Below are 22977 nucleotides of genomic sequence, written 5' to 3' on the forward strand. Positions count from 1 at the left end.
TTTACGATTTTAAATGCGTATCGAGACAGATATTTTAGTTAAAATCAGAAATGCGTATTGTATTCTTTGCCTCCTTACCACAAATATTTAGTATGGATTTATCAGAGAAAGTGTTATTATGGTTTTTCCTTGTCATGGTAATTTTTTTGTATTCACTACCGTAATTTTTAGTATGGTTTAAAACCAGACCAAATTACGTAGCTTGTTTTTGGTATGTTGTCAGGAATGTTAAAATATGTTTTTAATTTGGTGCATTGCGTATGTCTTATCCCTCAAGGGCGCACGCGGTATAGCACATCTATGGTCCCGGCGTCTGTGATGCATATTAGTTGGGTATAGACAATGTATAGACGGACACTTTAGTCTACATTACAGATAAGATAACACATAAATTGACATCTATTCCATCCAATGTAATGTCTGGTAATGCGCTGTTCATCTAAAATGCTGGTTTGTCACTGGTAGCTCATGAAGAACGTGGAAGAACGTGTTCGTGTTTATCCTATCCTATATTATATACTCCAGACTATTCAGTATACCAAGCTTATATTAATCGTGCATTAAGTGGTTTATAAGGACAAAAATATTACTTTTACCAAATCACAAAATAAGAAACATTCGCCATCGATCTATAAACGCACAGCTTCAAACACTACGCTTCGTGCAAGATATTTCGTTCAGCAGTTACAACTCGGCACATATAAATCCGAAGTACAGGTCAGCTGCTAGCAAACTATTTTTTACTATAAATAATCATCTAATTAAAATGACATCGGCTGCGATAAAAGTGGCAGGGATAGCAAGAGATGTATCACCACTGTACTATAGAATCCTCACGAAATTTCCCCAAAATTTTACCTTTTGTTTCGCATATGGATCAGCTGTGAAACCTCAAATAGGCAATGTGAAAAAGCACAACATGATAGACCTTATTTATTGCGTCGATAACTCCCACCGATGGCATGGAGCTAACATCGAACAAAACCCTTCTCATTACTCCGCTCTACGGTTCTTAGGTAAAGGATTTGTTGCGAGATTTCAAGAGAACTGGGGAGCTAAAGTTTATTTTAATACTCTTGTGGAACTTAAGGAGGAAAATGTTACTATTAAGTATGGAGTTGTTTCACAAAAAGACCTGATTGCTGATCTCCTGGATTGGAATGACTTGTATTTAGCTGGTCGGCTTCACAAACCTGTGGAAATCATAAAGGAAACAAATAGCTCTCAGTTACAAAATGCCTTGCAGTCAAATCTACGTTCTGCGGTTCATACCACCTTACTTATTTTACCAGAAACCTTCTCGGAGTATGACTTTTACTTTGCCATTTCTAATCTGAGTTATGCTGGAGACTTTAGAATGACCTTTGGAGAGAACAAGAACAAAGTGAGGAATATTGTGCAACCTCAACTAGCTAATTTCCGTGAACTATACAGACCAATCTTGCAACAATTCCATGCCTATGTAGACTTTCCCTCTGGAGAAGCACAATGTCATCAAGATTTGCATCCAGAAACAAAACTACATCACTTGATGCAGCTGCCCATGGTCCCACAACAGCGGATCGTGAAGTTTTGGAACCATGGGGGTCTCCAACAAGATATGGAAGATGTTCTCCGTGCCGTCGCATATGACATTGATTGTGCTATTATATTAAGACAAATCCTAAAAGATTTAGTATGGCAATCGAGTGTGAGGCAGTCATTAAAGGGAATACTTACGGCAGGATTTTTAAAATCCATCCGGTACAGTGCAAAGAAAATTGCAAAAATGTTTTAAATAAAAGTACCTGTTATGTTTAACCTTCAATAATAGAATTATAATAGTACATAATATAATATATAATGTAATAAAGCTCATATTTGAAACAATTGTAGTCTGTTTTTACCTTCTTAGCTTTAATAAAAACCATTTTTGCTTCTAGGTACCAATATGCTTTCTGATGAATCAAGCAGTGATTCTGAGACAGGTAGATTCAAAGGTAGATCTGAAAGACAAGACCAACCAAATAAAAACTCCAGTCAAAGAGATAACAATGTAAGGTCCTCAGGAAGAGATAGACATTCAGATCATGGCAGATTCCATAGAGATTCTAATAAAAGAAGGGAGGAGAGAGATAGATTTGATAGACTACCAAGAGAAAGACATAGATCGTCTAAAAATTCTCCTATACGAAGAAGACATTCTATTGACAGAAGTCCGAGCAGGAAAAGATCTCGAGAAAGGCACTTGCCTAGAAGAACATCTAGAGAGAGGTCAAAAACAAAAGAGCATAGGAGTAGTAGTCGAGACAGACATTATTCATCCAGATCTAGAACTCACAGACCTCTAGAGCAAAAAAGGGATATCAAAGAGGAGATAAAACGTAATCTAACAATAAGAGAAGAAAAGAATGCACAATTATCAACAAAACCTAAAAGTTTAAGTAAGTTTGATAGAGGGACCCGAGATAAAGAGTCTTCATCACCAGAGGTTAAAATCAAAAAGTCCGAAATACATAAACCTACTTCCATGGAAAGGAAGAAGAGAAGTGAGAGTCCTGTAGTGGTTGCCAAAGATTGTGATAGTAATAATTCTGAGGATGTGCAACCTGGCTCATATTACAGCATGAAGCCAACAGTCGTCAAAGAAAAATCTGATGGAACTAGTGAAATTGATTCTTCTGATGATGAAAAGCTTCGTGCTAAACTACTAAACTTAGAAAAGGAACTCTATCAAGCCAAAAAGAAAAAACACAAGAAGAAGCACAGGAAAAAGGGAAGATCCAGTAAAGAAGAAAAAGATCATGAAACTCATACTTCTATTGAGGTAAGCAGCACAACTGATATAAAAAATAAAGTGACAACAGACTCTAGCATTGATGTTGATGCTACAGAAGTTACATCAACACAGAAAAGTAATCAAGTTGAAAGCAATGAAGAGGGTGAAATCTTAAGTGAAGATGACTCCCATAGTGGCCTTGATATTGATCCAACTGATTTGAGGCATAAGCTCAAAAGGTCTGTTGTTAAAGTTGAGCCTGTTGAATTAATAGATTTGGGAGGAAAAATGAGTTCAAAGACTGATGTATGTGGTCCGGCCCTCCCTCCACACTTGGTTTCACAATCCAGCAGATACATACCATCAAATACGGAAGGGCCTATGTTACCACCCCACCTCCGCAAGGGAGATAGAAAAATAGGTAAATATTATTGCTGTGACACCAGTATTTTTACTTCTATTTTTAACTCATCCATCATTCAAGATTGTTTTCTTTACAGGTCCCTCCATACCAGATCAAATGCGCAAAGAACTAGCCGAAAATGATTGCGAAATTATAAAATGTGAGAGTTCTGATGACGATGGCATAGGGCCTTTGCCTGCAGGAGCAGAGCACAAGTGGTCAGATGCTCATCGGCGCCTCGAGGAAAGAGCTTTAGACATAAAGATTAGAAATATTGATGGACACTCGCAAAGTTCCAAGGTCAAATCTCGAGAACAGTGGATGCTAGAGCTACCTGAGGGAAAAGCAAAGTATATGGGTCTTGAAGCTCGTACATTTAGAGCCAAGGAAGGTCCTGACATGTCTAACAGGTAGCAACAGTTCTTGGCCAACATTGCTTTGGAATAATACAGTCAGCCTTTTAATTCTCTATATGTGACTGAAACCGGCAGAACGTCCCACTTTGTCGCTTGCCATAAGGGCGAAATTTGCTTGTATCCTTATATGAATAACCTATCAAGCGTATTTTACGGATTAACGAGTAACCCATCAAATATCACCACAACTTAAATGTATCGTTCTAAACCACACCTTATTTTCCACCTATGATTTCAGATCGAGCTGGACTGATACACCTGAAGAAAAGGCTCGAAAAAAAGCAGGTCTGGAAAAGGAAGAAGACCCTGATGTAGTTCTACAGAGGGAAGCGAGGTCGCGCCAGCTGGCCAGCAGAGACGAGGAACAAGAGATGGCTGTAAAGTAAGAGTTTTCTTTCAATCTATGCGAATCTTGGTATAGCAGAAGCATGCATTGCATGTATAAGCAAACGATACGGATACGATAAACATATATAATACCATGGGCTCAAATAACTCGACAGATTTTAACCAAGCATTCCTGAGGTCATGAGGAGCAAATAGTAGTATACGAGTTGGTCAAATTCGACAAAAAAATTGTGTGTGCGTGTGTTTTCTACACACGACACGTTATTTCTTTTTACATCTTAGCGAAAAGAAAACATTACAATGAATAAGTAGTTTTTAGACAAATTTTAGGTTAGAAAAACTTTAACCTTTCGTCTGTGTATTATAAGGACCCTGACCGAATTTTTAATAATATTTTTGCTGAGAACGATTTTTCTGCTCTTATCGGCGAAAAAAAGAATTGTCAAGACCTATTTCTGAAAACTTTGTATGACAATTAAGTGAAAAGTGAATTGAATGCGGTCAAGAATACACATTTAATACCCCTCGCTACTTCCCACACACTCGAGTGGCATGGGAAGTAGCGAGGATAGTAGGCGGAGACGTAGTGTGGCCATGTTACTCGTCATTCCGTACGTCATCGTCATGCTCCTCGTCTAGCCACCACTCCCTATATTGTCGTGTTTTTGGCTAGAGTCAAAGGGCCGGTAACACGAGTTCAGTGTGTCGAAATTAACTAGTGAGTAGAGCAGTGTATGGCCAAAGCGGGCAACATCGCGGCAGCGCGAGGAGCATAGTGTGGCAGACCTATATAAACTGATGGGTTATTCGAACCCACGGTGTATATATGGGTGCTGTTCAATTTCAAGAAGACAAATAAATAGTATAATTTCAAGTATGAATACTTCAACTTCAACACTTATTCAGCAAATAGGCCACAAGAGCACTTTTAGACGTCAACATAGAATTTACATACAAGCAAAAACAAGCACATCAACAATTATAAAATATATGCATAATGAACATTTGCTAAAACGTTTATTTTGACTAATCTCTACTATCATAATATACACTTAGTTTAGTATCACGATTAAAGCATTAAAAAAAACCGGACAAAGCGCGAGTTGGATTCGCCCACCGACGGTTCCGTACTTTTTAGTATTTGTTGTTATAGGGGCAACAGAAATACATCATCTGTGAAAATTTCAACCGTCTAGCTATCACGGTTCATGAGATACAGCCTGGTGACAGACGGACGGACGGACAGCGGAGTCTTAGTAATAGGGTCCAGTTTTACCTTTTGGGTACGGAACCCTAAAAAAAACAGCTTTCATACCTTTTTTTGCTTGTATACAATATGAATTTAACTCTTCAGCGGGTCATATACGATTTGTAAGTAAAAACTGAACAGCGCTTTAGCGAGGTGGGTTTGTTAGTTAGCTTTACCTTTTACCCCTCAGAACGTGGATAGAGGCTCCGCAAAGCGTTTGGAGGGCCTTATTAGCTTTATTTGTAAAGATAAACATTAGATATATGACATAACTCTTAAACCGAAGAACCGTGAAGTTATTTTTGCACATTGATAGTTATAGTTTATGAAACTAACTAAATAGTTTTTATACTCCCAGTGCCGGATTAACCATTAAGCAAAATAAGCACTTGCTTAGGGCACCACGTCTAGGGGGGCACCAAAATCGTAGGAAAAAAACGCGCAGGCTGCATCGCAGACGTAGTACTTATGTACACGAAACTTTTTGTCGACTTTGACGTGTGCAAGTACCCATCTAATAACGAAGGGTCGTAATAGAGTGAGGACACGTAAGCAAATCTCCAACCCTTCGCGGAGGCCATAAGCTCATAGCCAAAATATCTTACCGTCGGGCTTGTGGCCAACCGATTTTCTCGACGTAGATTACCGATTTTGTAGCGAATTTTGCTCTCTTGCACGCCAGATGTGTCGGCCTGGCCGAGTTGCTGCAGAACCACGATCCTGCGACCTAATTGTCAAACTGTTATAAAGGGCCCCGCGACGAAGGCACAAAACCAAAAGCAACTTATCAAGTTTCGGTTTCCAGTTGAGCCAAAGGCCGAGCAGTAGGAGAACCGTGATTACATAGGTTCGATTTCAAGCCACTCTTTTGCAGTTCGGCGTTAGGTCTTATGTGACGCTAGGCCTTCTACTTTGTGCAAACTGCCTTACTTTCACTTAACATGGATCCAAATCTAAGCTGTCCTCTCTCGAAGCTGGGCCTTCTGCCTTGCTCACACCTCGCCATCAGTTGTATTGTATGATAACCCACCGCGATCGGACGCTCCGGACGTTCAGCCATTCATACCTCGCCAGTGGTCAAATTCAAATGCTTTCTTCCAGCTCGACCTTTGGGCTCATCCATGCCTCATCCATAAGCGCCGATCGAACGCTCCGCGCGTTCAGCCTTATGAAAAGCTCAGCCTTAGACTTTGCCTTTAAAAACACTGATTTAAACTTTCACGATTTAGGCCAATCAAATTAGATCCAAATAGCGTTTTGAGGAATTAATTCCCAGCAAGCTGGAAAATGTTTTAATACTTTCATTTCATTCTAAATGCGTGTAATCCAAGTTTGCTGCATCCCAGGTGGTATGCATACATTTTGGGATTCTTAGGAGATAATTTTTTCCTTTCGAAACCACTTGATTTTGAAGGACATAGGACAGTTCGTGGATTAGACACTGGTAAGAAGGCGTTTTCGGATTTTTAACATGATTTTACCAAAAATAAAAAATATCGACCTTTTTATACAATTTAGACTAGGAATACATATTAGGGTACCTTCAAAAAATCAATATGTTTTATTGCAAGAACATAGTTAAATTACATTTCGGATCCTCAGATATCAGTTTTAATCATAATTAGAACAAATTTTCCGCCGGACGTACCGTTTTCGATTTTCAAGCAAAAATAACTGAAAAAGAGGAAACATTTATGCACACTTCCTGGAATGGAGCAAACTCGGATTACACGCATTTTTAGGACCAAATTCTAAAAAAACTAATTTTATTGGCCTAATTGTAACACATTATTACTTAAGAAAACGGGATATAGGCTCTAGAGGTTGCAAAACCCTGTGCGGAGTACGGCCTATGCCTTTTATATCTTCTCACACTTGGACATTGGTTGGCTCGCAGCCGGCCTTATGCGAAGCACGATCTTCAATTTGCGAACACTTGACCTTACATACTGTTGGAACATTACTGCTGCAGTACTGTCAATTTCCGTGATAAAATGATGTGTTGGATTTAAAAAAATTCTATTCTCAGCAGTAATGCGGCAATAAACGTCACTCACTTTACCAAGAAAATTCAATGTAATCTTGATGAGGGGGCACCATGGTCTAGAAATGCTTAGGGCATCAAAATGTCTTAATCCGGCACTGTATACTCCTACAACTTTATCACATATAACTTGGCATTAAGCAAATCCTTTTTGTGCAAATTAACAATATGTTTTTATTTTTGTTTTTATGAAAATATTACCTACACATCCTGACTTTGTTAACTTATTTATCTTAATTGGCATATTGAAAATAACTAATGTTTTTTTGTTATAGAAAACATAAGAAGAAGCACAAAAGAGAAGAGTCTTTACTTGAAATGCATGAAAAGAAAATAAAAAAGAAGAAGAAGGTAAGAAGTGTAGTGTTGTGAGTTAAGTACGTAGTTGAGTTTTCACAACTACCTGCTTGTATATACATTTCTATAATTGCCATATCTATTTTTGACCGAAGCGTTAGCGAACATCTCAATTTTAACTCGAGTATTTTGCTTTTGTATGTCCAAATATTCTCCTCTACAGGTCGCAATTCTTAACCCATTTACGTGAAATTTTGTGACCAAATTCTATGATTAAATAGATTTTTTTGTAAAAATGCGATAATTGACATAAAGGACTATATACTGAACTGGACTACATAGCAATAGGGTCTAAGGCGCTTAACTCTTTTTGTCCTGGAAGCCATCTATAATAACCACCGCTTTACATACATTCTATTAAGAATTGACGTTTTTATTAGTGTCTTCTCTTGTTGTAGTCATAAGCCACAGACTATTGCAAAAATTACACCTTTATTTCAATAAACAAAATTTGTGACACAAAGGTTTAAGACCATTGTGAGTTCACTGTGATAACGACTCAACAAACTAAGTATTTTTCACTTTTATATTTTCTAAGCCTCAGGCGAGGTCTACAGCCCACAGTCACTGAAACTGTATCTTGATAGTTGCACTGCATGAATTTAAAGTCAACTACAAATTATACTTACCAGGCAACTTAAAACCTGCAAATATTGGTCATCTTTATAATTACGAGGAAATATACCACAGAACAAATTAATTCTAGATTTATCCATTCTATTATGGCTGTTAAGAATTCCATGCCATCTATTTGTCCATCGTCGACATTAGTGACTAAGCGTACAGGATACCAATTCCGCACAGCAAGCAGAGTATATTGCAATATAACATATTGCGGATAAATTCCGGAATTCTGTTAGTATTCCCACAAAGCCGTCTACACCGTGTTTTTCTTTTAATTCCACTAATTTCAAAGGTGCATTCCTGAGAATCCTGAGCTTCAATTAAGTTACTCTCTCAAAGAAACGTACCGGTATTCTAACTAACTCAATTTCGGAGATAATCAATATTATTTTTATCTAATAAGGCCCCTATGAACGTGTACACGAGCCTTAGGGCTTGTTTATATAGTGGTTAGTGTTTAGTATGAGATTATACATTTGCCGCTAATCGCAAGTACTATCTCGGACGATCGATGTTCAAAATTATATTGATAAGTTCGTTTTCCTTTGTTTAAGTTAAATAGCATGCCTATCTTACAGCAGCGCTATACGCGTCATTTAGTAATTCAATTTTAACGAAAAATTAATAAGCTTCTGGCAATAGATTCATGTTTGTAGGTACAAGCTTTTATAGCTGGCTGTAATTTTTTACCACAGTTAACAAATACTAATAGAGATAATTCTACAAACCCCAACGACAATTAGGTTACGTTGTTTCATCACAAAGTTCACCTGCACGTTCACATGGGCACCTCCTGTCTCCATCATCAAATCAGCTTGATGGACAAATTTTCAGCTCAATCTGATGTAATCGGGAAGTGGGACAATTGTAGCTTCCAAGACTTGACCCACACCAACATTAAATAAAAGCTTGTAAAAAAAATAGGTTTTTTTTAATCTTAAGTTAACTATGCCATACAGTTTCCTTAAATGTATTTAGCCATACCACGAAGTTAACAGTGTTTTAAAAAACACGTTGTATATACACCTATTCCGCTTACTGGCTTCAAATGTAGCTTATTCGTTCATCCAGTCAAAAGGAACTCGAACGTCGAATTGAGTCATCTGGGGGCACGGCAGTGCCCCCGCCAAGTCGAGCGCTAAGCAAACACTGCCGTACTATCCTTTACTGGAACCACTTTAAAATTACTAGAATTACTTGATACACTGAACGAAAAGCAATTACTCAAACCCGTTAATGTTTAGGTATACTGAGCAACTTTTTCTATCGGACCAACCCCTGAATCGCAAAAAAAATAACGATTCTCCCGTAGGTAATTTCAACATCAGACCATCAGCAAAATGTATGAAACAGCTAAAAATTTTTTTCTATTTCGGGGTTGTATAGGTCCATAGTAAAAATTTCTTAGAATGACCTAAACATTAACGGTTGCTTTTCGTTAAGTTACACCCTGTATATTGGCGAAAAGAAAAATATAGTCTGCAATTATATAAGTTAGTGCTAGAAAGCTGGAATTTGGCATGGATACAGAATGGTAAAATAAAAAGTAGAAAAAAAATCAGGGTACTCATACCTCCCTTACAAAAAGATTTGTTATGATTTTTTTGTTTGCGCTTTAACCCAATAGTGTGGTTGGATAGGTCTTTTAAAACGAATAAGGGTCTCCAACATTCATTTTTTGATAAAGTTCTAAATCGCTCCGAAAAATAAAAGTGCCCCCCCCCCCCCCCCCCCCCCTAACTTTTGAATGATTGGTTCAAAAAATCTTGAAACAAGAGATTATCAAGTACTTTCAATGAAAACTATAGTGAACATGATCGGCCCAGCTGTTTTTGAATGATTGGAAAAAGTATTCTCTTCTTAGTAAAAAGACGTACAAATAGCTTGCGAAGGAGTCCCTTAAGATTATAATGTAACATGATACTTACTAATAGCCCCCGTTTAGCTTATTTTGACGAAAGGTAAATACGGAACTCTATACACTGAGCATGGCCCGACAACATGGTCTTGGCCGTTTTTTATGTAAACTTTTTATTCATCAAAGTTCTATTTTGCTGTTCACATATTATTTGCGTCACTTTCGTTTGCCATGAAAAGCGATGCATATGACGTATTAAAAAAAACTACTTACTAGATCTCGTTCAAACCAATTTTCGGTGGAAGTTTGCATGGTAATGTATATCAATAATTTTTTTTAGATTTTTCATTCTGTTATTTTACAAGTTACAGGGGGGGGGGACACATTTTACCACTTTGGAAGTCTCTCGCGCAAACTAGGGAATGCAAAAACCGGTTTTTTCTTCGGTTTTACAAAAAAAAAACCGAAACCGGTTAAAACCGGTTTCTGTTTTTAGAATGAACAATTCTTAAATTCATCGCCATGGAATAAAGAAAATATTGCTTCACGTGTAAAAAAGAATGCTAGTATAGTATATACACGATTTTATCACGAAATTAAAGACAGAATATCTGACTATTTTATTGTATTGTATGGGAATTGTCAAATGACTTAATGTTATTTGTAACTAGGAATAGGAACAAACTAATTTTATTAAATTATTTTTTTGGTTTGTTGTTTAGACATTGTCATTTGTCATTTTTTCTTAAATATATGACAATATCAATTTATAAATTAATGTTATTTGTCTTAAATCAAATGGCCTAATCCGAAATCTTGCTCTAAGTTTTTCGCTGTCTTCTAGTATATTACGAGTAGAAACTGATAGTGTTAGCTTAAACTGGGCAAACACAGGTAGTCAAGTAATTCCATTCTTTAGGGTTTGAACTACCCTTTTCTATTAGTGCGAAAGAGACAAAAAAGGTTGTCGGTAAGTCGTTATCACCGAACCAACAAAAGACTCTAAAGCTGCCATTGATATAATTGATTACGTGGAATTTTTCTATAGCGCATTGCATAATAAAATTATAAATAAGACCTTTTATACCCATTTTTATTAAAAAGTACTACTATACAATTCGTACACCAGCACGGATGTCCTGCCACTGCCAATACTTTAAATTATTGAAATCTTGCGTATTTTTGTATTTTGTACCGTAATAAATCATTTAGCGTTACAAATGTTTTTTTTTATTTTATTAAAAACTGATCGGCGATTGGCTCTAGTCACACCTGATGGAAAGTGAAGACAGGGCCTAAGATGGAGCTCACCGATTCAGTAGTAGCCTATTCACTCTTGCTTTAAAGAGACCGAGGTCATATTTATCAGGGAATACAGAGGGCGGGAGCGCATTCCATTCTTTAGCCGTCCGTAACAAAAAAGAGGAGGCAAACCATTTAGTGCGAACAAATGGAATGTGTACCACGAACGGGTGCATTCGCTCCCCACGCCTGGACGTCCGATGATGGAAAGGGGAAGGTGGGATCAGATCGTGCAGTTCCTGTGCACACTCCCCGAAATGTATCCGATAGAACACCGATAGGCTAGCGACTCGACGGCGATGCTCAAGGCTCTGTAATTTTGACTTGATAGATGGGTCATCGCCAAAATAATCAAACTAACACAACACCACATTATTTGATTTGATGTCGATTCAACCGGACCGATTTATACCCTTATAATGAATAAAACATGCAACTTAGGTAAATAAATAAAACCGGTTTGCATTCCCTAGCGCAAACTATTCAGTTTAGAAAAAAATTATATTAGAAACCTCAATATCATTTTTGAAGACCTATCCACAGATACCCCACACGTTTGATGAAATAAGATTTTTTGAGTTTCAGTTCTAAGTATGGGGAACCCCCAAAATTTATTGTTTTTTTTCTATTTTTGTGTAAAAATCTTAATGCGGTTCATAGAATACATCTACTTACCAAGTTTCAACAGTATAGCTCTTATAGTTTCGGAAAAAAGTGGCTGTGACATAAACGGACAGACAGACGGACATGACGAATCTATAAGGGTTCCGTTTTCTGCCATTTGCCTACGGAGCCCTAAAAAATGAAAAGTGTGTGTGCGTTTTTTTACAGAAAGCTGAGAAGGAGGAGAAGCAGGAGCGGCGGCCGTTCAGTCGCGACGTCGACCTGCAGGTTAACCGCTTCGACGAGGCGCAGAAGCAGTCCGTCATCAAAAAAGCTCAACTCCTGGACTCGAGATTCTCTCGCGGAGAAGCCAAGTACTTGTAACTTGCTACTTATGTGCTATTGGACTGTTTCCGAATTGCAAATTCAGATGAAAAAGTCACATCTCATATATGAATGTGGAACGTAATTTTCCATTTACTAAATTAATTCCTAACGGGTGATAACAAAAAAATAAGAATGATTTTCTGTAGTCTTATAAACAAAACTGTCTACATAATCAAAAAAACCGGCCAAGAGCATGTCGGGCCATGCTCAGAGTAGGGTTCCGTAGTTACTCTTCCGTCACAATAAGCTAAACTGGAGCTTAAAATATGGTAGATTGTTAACAAAGGGATGAACTGTGGATGTACGTCTTTTTACTATGAAGGGGAAACTTTTTGCGATAACTCAAAAACAGCTAAACTGATCATATCCGCTATAGTTTTCATTTAATGTCTTTCTTAAACTCTACTTCCAAGATTTTTTTCATATTTTTTGGACCTATGGTTCAAAAGTTAGAGGGGGGGGGACACAATTTTTTTTTCTTTCGGAGCAATTATTTCCGAATATATTCACTTTATCAAGAAATGTTTGTGGAAGACCCCTATTAGTTTTGAAAGACCTTTCCAACGATATCCCACACTGTAGGGTTGAAGCAAAAAAAAATGTTCACCCCCACTTTACGTGTAGGGGAGGTACCCTAAAAAAAATTAAATTTTTAGATTTTATTGTACGACTTTGTCGACTTTATTGATTTATATATCCATGCCAAATTTCAGCTTTCTAGCACTAACGACCACGGAGCAAAGCCTCGGACAGACAGACAGACAGACAGACAGACAGACGGACATGGCGAAACTATAAGGGTTCCTAGTTGACTACGGAACCCTAAAAATGATGTTAATAAAGTTGTTGCTAGTTCTTTTGAGATTCTTGAATTTCAAATGTTTTATTTTTCAAACATTTGTTTTTGTTAGAATGGAATTGAAACAAGAAACTCTGCGAAAATGTGTTGCATATTTTTAAAAATTCTAACTTAAACATGGGGAAAAGGGACACAGTGGGTCATTTTAGTACAGAAAATGTACCAGTTTCTACTATATATAGAATGATTACATCCTTGACTATAAATCGCAAAAGTGGTATTGGCTGGCCAGCGAAGATAATACCCATGGCAAGCCTGAATTGATTCCATAGCACTTTTAATTATATGAATACCATGAGCTAACGAGATGCCGACAATTTTTTAAGTGTTACCAACCGTACATTTGTCGGCCATTAAAAAAGATAGGTCTGGAATGCTGCTAGGAGGTAAGAGCCCCGAAATACACTGATCAGTAAAAATCGACCATTATGTCGCTAGATGACTCGAAATTACAAAGGGAAATCGTTAAGTTTGGGTGATGGAAGTTATTTTCCTTTTAGCAAAACTGATATATCTGGAAACGGTTGATACTATAGTAGCAATAATTCTACAATACCAGGCAATATGAAACACAAGTATTATGGACAAGTTTGAGCAGACATACATTACAAGTCTTAGACTCCAATGACATACCATTTGTATGTAAGAAAGTCCGAAATCCCACAAACCTTCCACAATGTCGGCTGATTGATAGTATTTTTTTTTACTTTTTAGCTGCTTGAGTAATTGAGTGTATAAAAATAATTGGAGAGCTGAAAATTGTGCCCAGGTAATAAAAATGCCTAAGACATGTATTCCGAAAATGGACAAAAACGGTGTCCAAAGGTCTTATTCGAACTTTTTATCTAAACTACCTCAAAAAGCTGACCACAGGCTTCTATTCTAACATCCATTCATGTTATTGTAAAAATTTATCATGTATATATTGCCTAATAATAACAAGGTATCGTACAAAGTTCTATGAGTATTTTTTCACAGCTCTGAAATAATTCTAATTTTTTTGTTATCACCCGTTATTATATGAATGAATAGTTTCTGAAATTTTCTTACTTTTTAGAAACTCAGCAAATTGCACATGAATACATACTTTTAACATCCCTAAGTATTTCATACAAATGTGAATCGAATTATTTGATGTTTTTTTTAAACATGTAACAATTAATGAATTATGTAATAGGATATTATAAATGCAAATAAGATTTTTTTTAATCCTTAGTTTATGTATTTTTAAAAGAATATGTCAATGTAATAACTTAATAGATAATAATGTTAGCAATTGTTGCGTAGTATTGTTTTTAAGTATACATCGCCGTATTTTTAAAAGCAACATGATAAATGGTCTTTTAAAAAAGTTTATTTATTTAACCTTATACTTCAAATTAATCGTTCCTAAAATGATTCTCCCGTGTCGATGACTTTCAGAAACAGGAAAGACAAATGAGGGACAGTAGATTCACACGGGGGCGCCGGTGGCGGGACTGACGGGGCTGACGGGGCTGGAAGCCGCAGGGGTGGACGCGGCGGAGGCGCACGTTTTCGGTTTAGAGTTCTCGCAGCACAGCGCCTCTTCAGCCGTCATGTTCGCGGACACCCACGGACCGTCGCAGATCTTGTAGAATACGGAGAGCTTCAATGCAAAATACAAACAACATTAATTTAAAACGTCACTGGCAGTTAGGTAGGCACTTTTTTCATTCATCATTCGTTATATTTGTCCCTCTGATCTCTCAAAATTATGAGACCTATTTGATTGACCTGCTTATGACGTCATATCTCGGTCATAATATTTCGGGAGGCAGGCTTCTTATATTTCGTACATATTATGGAGCTGTGTGGCTCCGTGCATTGTTGGGTTACTCTGTATATTTGACACAAAACATGGCGTCGTACACCCGTACATCTTAAACGCACCATCTAGTAATTTATAGGTGAGGTAATTAACTTTATGCAGAGTTATTGATTGTAGCTTTTGGTTACCCTCGTTCACAGTTCACACCACTGAATGGTAAAGGAAACTATTAGGGTTAGACCAAGATAACCCTGCAGCGATTTTGATAACACAGACTGTGCAAGTGTTATTTAAACGTCATAATTTCATAGAAGTTTAAAATAACACATGCACAGTCTGAGTTATCAAAATCGCTGCAGAATTATCATGGTATAACACTAATAAAAAATAGATTAATTCATAGTTTTTCACTGTAGTTGGGTAATATGTGAAATGATGAACCAACCATGAGTTCGTCACAGTCCTTGATCCGGTTGCACAGCACCTCGGGCCCCTTGGCCCGGGTGGCGGTGGCGAGCGCCACGCACAGGTTGCCGCAGGTGGCGTTGCCCGCGGCAGCGCACTCCACCGCCAGCCCGGGCGAGTGCGCCAGCAGCGGCGCTGAGCCGCCACGCGAGTCGAACCCTCCGCACGTACAGTTGCCCTTCAACGGCTCTGGTAAGCCCGTTGTACTTCTATAACGATTTTATTTTTTTAGAATAAAGTTACAGCCACGAATTTACATGCGTGAGCCCCGTTGTACGTTAACCTTGTAAGCCCCGACGTACTTGTACAGTCAGCGTCAATAGTAGCGAATGAAACAACACGCCAAAAGTATCTGCTACCCTAGATAACTTTTCCAAATAGATTAGATTTAGAACTCTACAGTTCCGATGTATGGCGCTTAGCACACTGGATCCGATTCGCACGTCGCTCCGATGTTTGATATGCGCGTATTATAGCAACATCCCGCTCGCACGTCAGAGCGATGTGCGAATCGGATCCAGTGTGCTAAACGCCTATATGGTTACAGCCTAATTGTTCTACATAGATAGTTATACCTATTTTTGATTTGCTATTTGAGAATGCTACTTTTGATGCTGACTGTACAAATACTAGTTTTAAACTCTTATAGCAATAGAAGAAAATTTCAAATTCAAAAGCGCATACATTGGCCTGGAACTTACGAGGATATATTATATCTCGAACCCTATTTCTCGTATGGGGCGGTTTTAAATGGATCTGGCGCACCACCGATGGGGTCTGAGCTGTAGACAAGCGGGCATACAGACGTACTTCCGGTTCCTTATTTCCTACAGAAGCCCTTTTGAGCATATTTTAAAAATAACAAAATGTTAACTTTACCCCACAAGTTTATCTTCAGGAAAGGCAAATGCGATCCCGACCAGTAAAATAAGGCAGGCGTCGCACAGAAACATCTTGGTTGAGGACATGGTGGCGGCGGCGGCGGACGGGCACTGCCGAGTACTGGCGCGAGCTGGCTTTATAACCACGCCACGGCGCATTCGATACCTTATGCCGAAATAACACTAACACTCATTGTGAACGCTAATGCTCAGAGACGGAAGAATAATAAGGAATGCGAATCCACGCTCCTTGTATCAGGTACTTACTGATATTTAGAATTGTAGTTGATACTATCCAATTCTGGACACATGTCTGCGTACATGCCGTGCCATTCACCCTGTGCAGGACAGCCATCAGCCATAAATTTATAATTTTTTAATTCTTGTAGGTATGATACTGTCCTCTCCATGTCATGTTTTTTTATGTTAGCATAGTCAGCAAATGAGCAGACGAGCCGCCTGATGGGAAGCGGTCATTGTCGCCCATGTACATAAGCAACACCATAGGAGCCACTTAAGCGTTGGCGACCCTTGAGGACCCTAAATACCCGCTCCTTGAAGAATCCCATGTCGTAGCGCAAAGGAAATACCTCAGGAGGTAAGTCATTCCACATTCCGCACGTTTTAGGAAGAAACGAGCGAGATGCCCGCTTATTCTTGGTGTGCCATGTATCTAAGAAGTGAGGATGAACTTTGCGCCTTTGGCAGGAGGTGCAATGATAAAAGCATGACGATGACACCAATTCAAAAAGTTCTTCGGAGCATTCCCCATTGTACAGACGGTAGAACATGCAAAGAGAGCCAACGTCTCTCCGAAGACTAAGAGGTTCTAAGCCGTCAGTAAGTTCGGGATCGCCGACACTACGAACTGCCCGCCGTTGGATGGAGTCAAGAGGAAGGAGCTGGTATTGTGGAGCGCCAGACCAGAGATGAGAGCAGTACTCCATATGAAGTCATGTGCCATGTGGAATAATTATTCCCTTTAAGCAACAGGGCTATACATTCATCTTTCGCCTAACCAATAATCCTTCATGAATCATTGTGTGGCTACGTACTATTCTGATGTCGAAGCTTTGAAATCCGTTTTTAAAAATAGAGGAAATAAATAGTGGTCGTCAGCCTACTTATATTTGCAGCAGCAATAGTATATCTAGTAGTATTAGGTATATTATAATATATTATAGTTATAAAGTATCTAATACAGGTTTGTGGCAGCGTAATTGAAATGAAGGAATCGGTACATGTAATTTCAAGAGAGATGATCGGTTAAAGTGCATGTGTTCGAGCTGCGGAGAAAGGCGGTGATTTCAAACTTCTGTTAAACTGTTAAGCAAGATATGTTTAATGTTTTACAATGTTGAGGTATACAAATAATTGATGTAATGCGGCGTGTGCGTCTTTTTCTGACTGGACGCAAGGTGAACCGTTTCAACTAAAACTTTGGTGCCACCATTTAGGCGGTACTATTTCTTTAGTAGATTTAAATAATATTCTCACTAGTGACTACAAATAGATATGTACCTACTTAAAACAATCCAAAAGTTTAATGAATACTTATAGACGGGCATTTATGCGCCTGTGACCAGTACAAGCCTCTTTTTACGAATGAAGTTAAATTCTTCATAATATACTAGTCTTTGTTATCACGAAAGAACGGACATCGTAAAATTTGTAGCATTTTCTATGCAGCATAGTGGTGTTAAAGGATGAACCACCTTCACAAAACAGTTTCAAATGCCATCCTTGTATGGTGTTCATCTGCAGTTCCATGTTATGCTTTCCGAAAGTATTCTAATGTTGGTATAAAAAGTCTTTATCGAATTAAATCACTGAGGTATAATATTTAATGTGATCCCTCGATTTCTCCAGGATCTCATCATGATTTATTGACAATGACTAGCTATGAAGCCCTTGTTGAAAGCGGTCCAGCCGTTTTCGAGAAATCGGGAAAAATAGGTAGGTACTTACTAAAAAAAAACCTCGACGAATTGATAACCTTCGAAATTTTGAGGTCGTATAACCAACCTACTTGTATTGTTCGGAAGATTCACTTATCATAGTTTGCATAAGTACCTATAAGAAGATAGCCAGGTTGAATGAAATAAAATTGGTCACTACCAGAACCCGTACATTTCATGCCACTGACAAAAATGACATAATTTAACATACAGGGAGTTTTTTACAACATTACAAATTAAGATAACTTACCTATTGACGCGTGGAAAAAGAAATACTTGTTGCGTAAAATACACTGTTAAAATAAAAAAATATGTATTATTTAATAAACTAATCATCTAAGTATTATTTAGTTGTGTAACAATAAGATCAGTCAGTTAGACGTATATCAGTTAACTAAAAGAGGTTGACAAATTTAATGATTTTAATCATTACGAAAATACTAATTGGAATCATACTCTATGTAGCGTGACGTCATTTTTCCGTCAACGGCATGAAATGCACAGGCCCTGGTCACTACATTAATTTCCTTTCGGATGTTTGCATTGAGGGCCTCCGCTAGCTAACGCGGATTATCCGGAACGGACGCCCTATCTTATAAGAAATTGTATGAACAGCGCTAACTGGCATGGCGCGGGCGCGTGCGATGGATTTCGCCTGGGAGCAGGGGCTACCGCGAAAACCGAAATTCGCTAATTGCGGGGATCTTTTTCTTTTACTCTCACTAAGACGTAATGAGAGTGACAGAGACAAATGCCCGCAATTGACGAACTTCGATTTTCGCGGTAGGCCCCCAGGACCCGTGAGCGTGCGCACGCGGCGGGCGTCCGCGTCAGCTAACGGAGGCCCTGATGCAGGAGCTTACAACCCCTGGTAAACATTTTAACATAAATTGTATAGAGTCAGACCAAGCTAAGTTGGCAGCTATTTTGATAGCCCAGCCTGTTCAAGTATTAAGTAAATCTCACAATTTCAAAGAAGTTTAAAATAACACTTGCAGACTTGCACTGTCGGGGCTGTCGAGGCGATATAAGAATACGTCGAGTTATAGAGGTCAAATTTCGTTCTACGAGTTATCGAGGTTAGATTTGATATTGGATATTAGCCGTGAAGGGAATCGTTGGTCATTTCGAATTCAGGAGGTTTTGGGCTTTGAAGGGAAGGGAAAGGCATTTTATTTCGTGTTAAAAAGGATTTCGTCTTAGCGAGGTTCAAAAAAGTATGTTCGTAACGTGCCTAACCGTTAATCTTTCAAACGGTTTGCTTGTTAAGTCTAGTCTGTCGGATAGTTGTTTTCTCTGCCCTGCCCTCTCCAGCAGTGACCCCGCATGGATAACTAAAATAAACAAGTTGAGTTTTTAATCATGAATATTTCATTTCAACAATGATGCGATATTCATATAGGTATAATTGGACTACAATGTTACTCCATATAGGCTGTAGAATCGATGGTTAAAATCGGCCGGATTATTGTACGTGGTTATTACCTAGACTTACGTATTCCAAGATATTATTGTAACTCAAACTGTAGGTACACAAATTAACAGGTGTAATTGTTGCATCGGCTCACTACCTACATGTTTTCGTTCCATACGAGCCGAGAACGTGTTATGATTACACTTGCCAGTCGGTACAATAAGCTATTTCTGCACTTGTGTAAGTAATTCGATGGTAACATGCGACGCTTAGTGTGGATGGTATCACGTTGGAAGCCATTATTCCACTATTGGTAGTTAAACCGTCTTGTGGAGCCATTTGGAACCCCAGATCGTTTATATGTACGTCAAAATAAGTATAACGCAATAATATGTAACTTGTGCAAATAAATAACTAACTTCACAGTACGGTTTTGCCATCATTGTAAGTTTTTCAATGAAACCAAAGTAAAATACCGAAATCACTATAGTGCCTTCTATTTCTGTAGGATAACATCATCGATCAGATCCTGATAATGTTCAAAGTTCTTAGATAGGTACATACTCTAGTCTAGTACTAATTCTTTTATAATTCTAAAGTTTGTTTGACAACAAGATCAAGAATTCAAAATTGAACTACGAGCATAGCGAGTGGTACGAAAAGTGGAATCTGGAGCATTGCGAGAGTTCCAAGGCACGATTGCGAGGGTTAAACAAATTTGCCATCGTTTCAAACATTTTTATCACACAAACGCGAGAAAAATACTAACTGTAAGGCAGTGTCTTACGTGAGCGAAAAACTCGCATACGCGGCCCGGCGCGGGTGAATTTATACCTTTGATACCTATGGAAGTGTCCTACGTGGGCGATTTCCGAATGCCGTTAGGCCGTCGCGCCGCGTCGCATTCGCGAGTCATCGCTCACGTAAGCCGCTGCGTAAAACAAACAATATCAAATCCAAATGAACGTTATTAAATATTTGTCATTAAAACACATCATTTATAAAAGTCAATTCCACCAGCCAACATAGGATAACAACTAAAAAATTGCATAATATTACTTTGCTAGTCTTGTAGATAAAATGAAACTTTTTCATCAATTATTGAACAATTAAAGAGACTACAAGCTGATGTGGTGAAAAATTATTAAACAATTTATAATTATATGGAAATATTATATATATATAAACTCTAGCTCTAACGATTTTGCTGAAATTTGGTTTATGGGGGTAAATAATCGATCTAGATTAGTCTTATGTTTGGGAAAACGCATGTTTTCTAGTTTTCATGCGTTTTTCTTTAGACGCAAAATATGGTCGCTAATTTCGTAATGCCGGCAATTGTCCGTCTGGTCCAGCGGGTTAAGACGCGGACGGCAAGAACCAGTGTTACGGGTTCGAATCCCGCCCGGTGACTAACTTGTTTTTTTTTTATATGTTCAAGTTTATATTTAATTTTTATTGTTTTTAGATAGGTTTAAAAAAATGTAGTTAATGTTTGAGATAACAATATATACTCCTCAAAAGAAAATAAGGGCCACTGAGTTTTTTGGCTGTAACTTAAAACATACTTATGTGATATCTTTTTTTACAATAAAAAATGACATTCTTTTTTTTACAATTTAAGTGTATTTCTGTAACCAAAAACGAATAAAAAAAAAGAATTTTCCTGTAAAATGTATAGTAATGTTAATATTAAGTCAAAATTTCATAACTTTTCATCGGTAAACTTAAGGGGGGGTGGTTTTTTTTCACTTATTCCTTCATAAATCATTTCTACTATGAATAATAATAATAAATTGTTTCAGAATGTTCAATTTGAGCTCTTTCAAATGATACCCCACTTGACCGAGTCACTAGACTTTGAAATTTTGCCCCCTCTTCAAATTGGGCATTTCCTATAGTTTTTAGTTATTGAAAATTAAATAAAAAACCGGCCAAGAGCATGTCGGGCCATGCTCAGAGTAGGGTTCCGTAGTTACTTTTCCGTCACAATAAGCTAAAATGGAGCTTAAAGTATAGTAGATTGTTAACCAAGGGATGAGCTGTGGATATACGTCTTTTTACTATGAAGGGTAAACTTTTTGTAATAACTCAAAAACAGCTAAACAGATCATGTCCGCTATAGTTTTCATATGTCTTTCTTAAGCTCTACTTCGACGATTTTTTTCATATTTTTTGGACCTATAGTTCAAAGTTTTTTATTTGTTGAAGACCCCCTATTAGTTTTGAAAGACCTTTCCAACGATACCCCACACTGTAGAGTTGAAGCAAAAAAAAAATTCACCCCCACTTTACGTAAAGGGGAGGTACCCTAAAAAATTATATTTTTTTAGATTTTATTGTACGACTTTGTCGGCTTTATTGATTTATATATCCATGCCAAATTTCAGCATTCTAGCACTAACGACCACGGAGCAATGCCTCGGACAGACAGACAGACAGACGGACATGGCGAAACTATAAGGGCTCCTTTTGTACCTCCGTACTTTTTAGTTTTTGTTGTTATAGCGGCAACAGAAATACATCATCTGCGAAAATTTCAACTATCACGGTTCATGAGATGCAGCCTGGTGACAGACGGACGGACGGACAGCGGAGTCTTAGTAATAGGGTCCCGTTTCATCCTATGGGTACGGAACCCTAAAAAATGAAATACTGCTTTTCCAATTCCTCAGATCCATAGAATGTATTAAATGGCGTTCCCCTTCGGCGTAGACCCTTCAATCCCCATGCTGATCCCTCAAATAGCACCCTCTGTCGTCGCCTCCCATTCCTACCATTCACCTCTCAGTCTCGTTAGCCTCTTATACTAACACAACACAAAAACATAATACGCCCAGAATACCTAGTTGGTTATTAAGTTCTGTTACTCGATTTGCAACCTCTTTATTTCCGTTAAAACAAATGCTACCGAAAAAATAAAAAGCGGCCAAGTGCGAGTCGGACTCGCCCATGAAGGGTTCCGTACCATTTGACGTATTAAAAAACACTACTTACTAGATCTCGTTCAAACCAATTTTCGGTGGAAGTTTGCATGGTAATGTATATCATATATATTTTTTTTGATTTTTCATTCTGTTATTTTAGAAGTTACAGGGGGGGGGGACACTTTTTTTCACTTTGGAAGTGTCTCTCGCGCAAACTATTCAGTTAAGAAAAAAAAGATATTAGAAACCTAAATATCATTTTGAAGACCTATCCCTAGATACCCCACACGTATGGGTCTGATGATAATTTTTTTTTTTTTAATTTAATGAAGTAT

At 38.0% G+C, this 22977-nt stretch overlaps 3 protein-coding genes across 3 annotated transcripts; 2 read left to right on the top strand and 1 right to left on the bottom strand.

The window, feature by feature from the left end:
- The first annotated feature begins 409 nt into the window (after positions 1–409).
- Positions 410–12578, top strand: LOC133520370 (protein split ends). The gene is made up of 6 exons (XM_061854754.1): positions 410–717; positions 1923–3179; positions 3259–3571; positions 3816–3959; positions 7494–7569; positions 12191–12578. The coding sequence occupies exons 2-6, from the start codon at positions 1931–1933 to the stop codon at positions 12344–12346; spliced, it is 1938 nt and encodes a 645-aa protein (XP_061710738.1). The 5' UTR covers positions 410–717; positions 1923–1930; the 3' UTR covers positions 12347–12578.
- LOC133520394 (phosphatidate cytidylyltransferase, mitochondrial) lies at positions 716–1870 on the top strand. The gene has a single exon (XM_061854788.1). The coding sequence runs from the start codon at positions 767–769 to the stop codon at positions 1775–1777; it is 1011 nt and encodes a 336-aa protein (XP_061710772.1). The 5' UTR covers positions 716–766; the 3' UTR covers positions 1778–1870.
- Positions 12579–14544: 1966 nt separating the features above from the next.
- On the bottom strand, positions 14545–16517 carry LOC133520425 (uncharacterized). Its single transcript, XM_061854824.1, has 3 exons — positions 16342–16517; positions 15443–15671; positions 14545–14835 (listed from the first exon to the last, which is right to left on the bottom strand). Exons 1-3 carry the CDS (start codon positions 16500–16502, stop codon positions 14662–14664), a joined length of 564 nt encoding a protein of 187 aa, XP_061710808.1. The 5' UTR covers positions 16503–16517; the 3' UTR covers positions 14545–14661.
- Between the last annotated feature and the right edge of the window lie 6460 nt (positions 16518–22977).

Source organism: Cydia pomonella, chromosome 1, assembly GCF_033807575.1.
Source record: "Cydia pomonella isolate Wapato2018A chromosome 1, ilCydPomo1, whole genome shotgun sequence".
NCBI classification, from domain to species: domain Eukaryota; kingdom Metazoa; phylum Arthropoda; class Insecta; order Lepidoptera; family Tortricidae; genus Cydia; species Cydia pomonella.